At 47.5% G+C, this 1,495-nt stretch overlaps 1 protein-coding gene across 1 annotated transcript in view; it reads left to right on the top strand.

Annotated features, from left to right (window-relative positions):
• LOC108228520 (neuronal membrane glycoprotein M6-a) overlaps positions 1 to 981 on the top strand; it is an 18,433-nt gene extending 17,452 nt beyond the window's left edge. Inside the window, exon 7 of the mRNA XM_037975003.1 lies at positions 475 to 981. Within this exon, the coding sequence (XP_037830931.1) occupies positions 475 to 627 (153 nt within the window). The 3' untranslated portion in view covers positions 628 to 981. The remainder of the gene's footprint in view (positions 1 to 474) is intronic.
• The last annotated feature ends 514 nt before the right edge of the window (positions 982 to 1,495 follow it).

The raw sequence follows: 1,495 nt of genomic DNA, 5'->3' as shown, positions 1-1,495 counted from the left end.
GTTTGGGTTTAAACTGACCCAGAACCAGCCGACCAGGAAGCTGGTCCTGCTTCAACTTCCAGGTTCTGGTCTGATGTCGAGGGTCAGGACCGGGTTCAGGATCACAATCTGATCTCCAGAATCAAACAGAATCAGGGACCGGTTCCTGCTGAATGAGCGTGATGTTTGTGTTGTCATGTTGCCTCATTCTCTCCGTCAGGGTTCGAGTCGTTCAGCCGAGGAGAGTTTTTATCTCAGGGTCAAAAGTTAAACAGTCTAAGAAAAGAAATCCTGAATTAGATAAGAAAGGAGATGAATGTTGCTGTTTTATTAACCTTCAACATTTCTTTGTTATAAATCAGCATGTTTGTGATGTGAGCGCAGGATGTTTATAAGCAGAGTTTAATTTTAAAACTTCACCCGAGGTTTCTGTCCTGTGTGATTTTCCTGCTTCTGATAGCGACCATGTTTGTCCTCCTGTCCCGTCCTCCTCAGGTCCACTTCCTGATGGCTCTAGCTGCTAACTGGGGCTACCTGAAGGACGCCAGCCGGATGCAGAAGTACGAGGACATCAAGTCCAAGGAGGAGCAGGAGCTGCACGACATCCACTCCACACGCTCCAAAGAACGCCTCAATGCCTACACATAAACACAGAGCTGCCGGAAACGACACACACACACACACTCACACACACACACACAGGGCCTGACACAAGCCCGGGGACAGCACACACTCCTCATTCAAACACACAAAGTAGGCAGAAAGAAGATGAGAAATGAAACCACCGACACCATCCTCATCCTCGTGTCTGCAGCAGATCGTTGGCTCTGGAGCTCCTTTCGTTTTATCCCCACCTTTAATCTCACCTTAATGGTTTGATGAAGTTACTGATGAAGAGCCCCGAACACAAACCTGCCTGCAGGTTTTTATATTGAAACAACTTAAACTATGAAATTTATCAAATGTTTTGTTCTTGCAACAGAAACCAGCATAAGAAGAAAAGACCAAAAATGAAGAACCAGAAGAACCCAAAGAAACGAGCCGAACATGTTTTCGGTTTGAATGTTCAGCTCCCTGAAGCTAACGATCGTCAGCAGACACGGGGACGAGTTTGGTGTCAAAGCGCCCCCTTCCTTTAACCCGCGCACACACACACACACACACACACACACACACACTGAGACATGTAGATGTGACTGGATGGTCGGTGTTGTGCAGGCAGTGTTGTTCGGTGGTGTCATGCTGTGTTGTGTCGTTTCACCACACTATGACCGGTGTTGCAGAGAAAAATGGCCCCCCGAGGAAATTTGTGCCCGCTGGGTACGAACGGGTAGCTTTGCCAACTTTCCCTCCCCTCCTCTTCGTCTTTCCTCCACCCGCTCTTCATCCCTAGTCCAGTTTCAGCAGCTGTTTCCTTCAGTTACACTTCCAGGATACCAGCATCTCTTGATGTCGCTTTGTTTAAAACTGATCATCAAAGTAAAAATGGTTTAAGAGCAGCTGATGAAACCGGGAC

This window comes from Kryptolebias marmoratus, linkage group LG3 (assembly GCF_001649575.2).
Source record: "Kryptolebias marmoratus isolate JLee-2015 linkage group LG3, ASM164957v2, whole genome shotgun sequence".
Lineage (NCBI taxonomy): Eukaryota > Metazoa > Chordata > Actinopteri > Cyprinodontiformes > Rivulidae > Kryptolebias > Kryptolebias marmoratus.
This window is presented reverse-complemented; position numbering and strand designations above follow the sequence as displayed.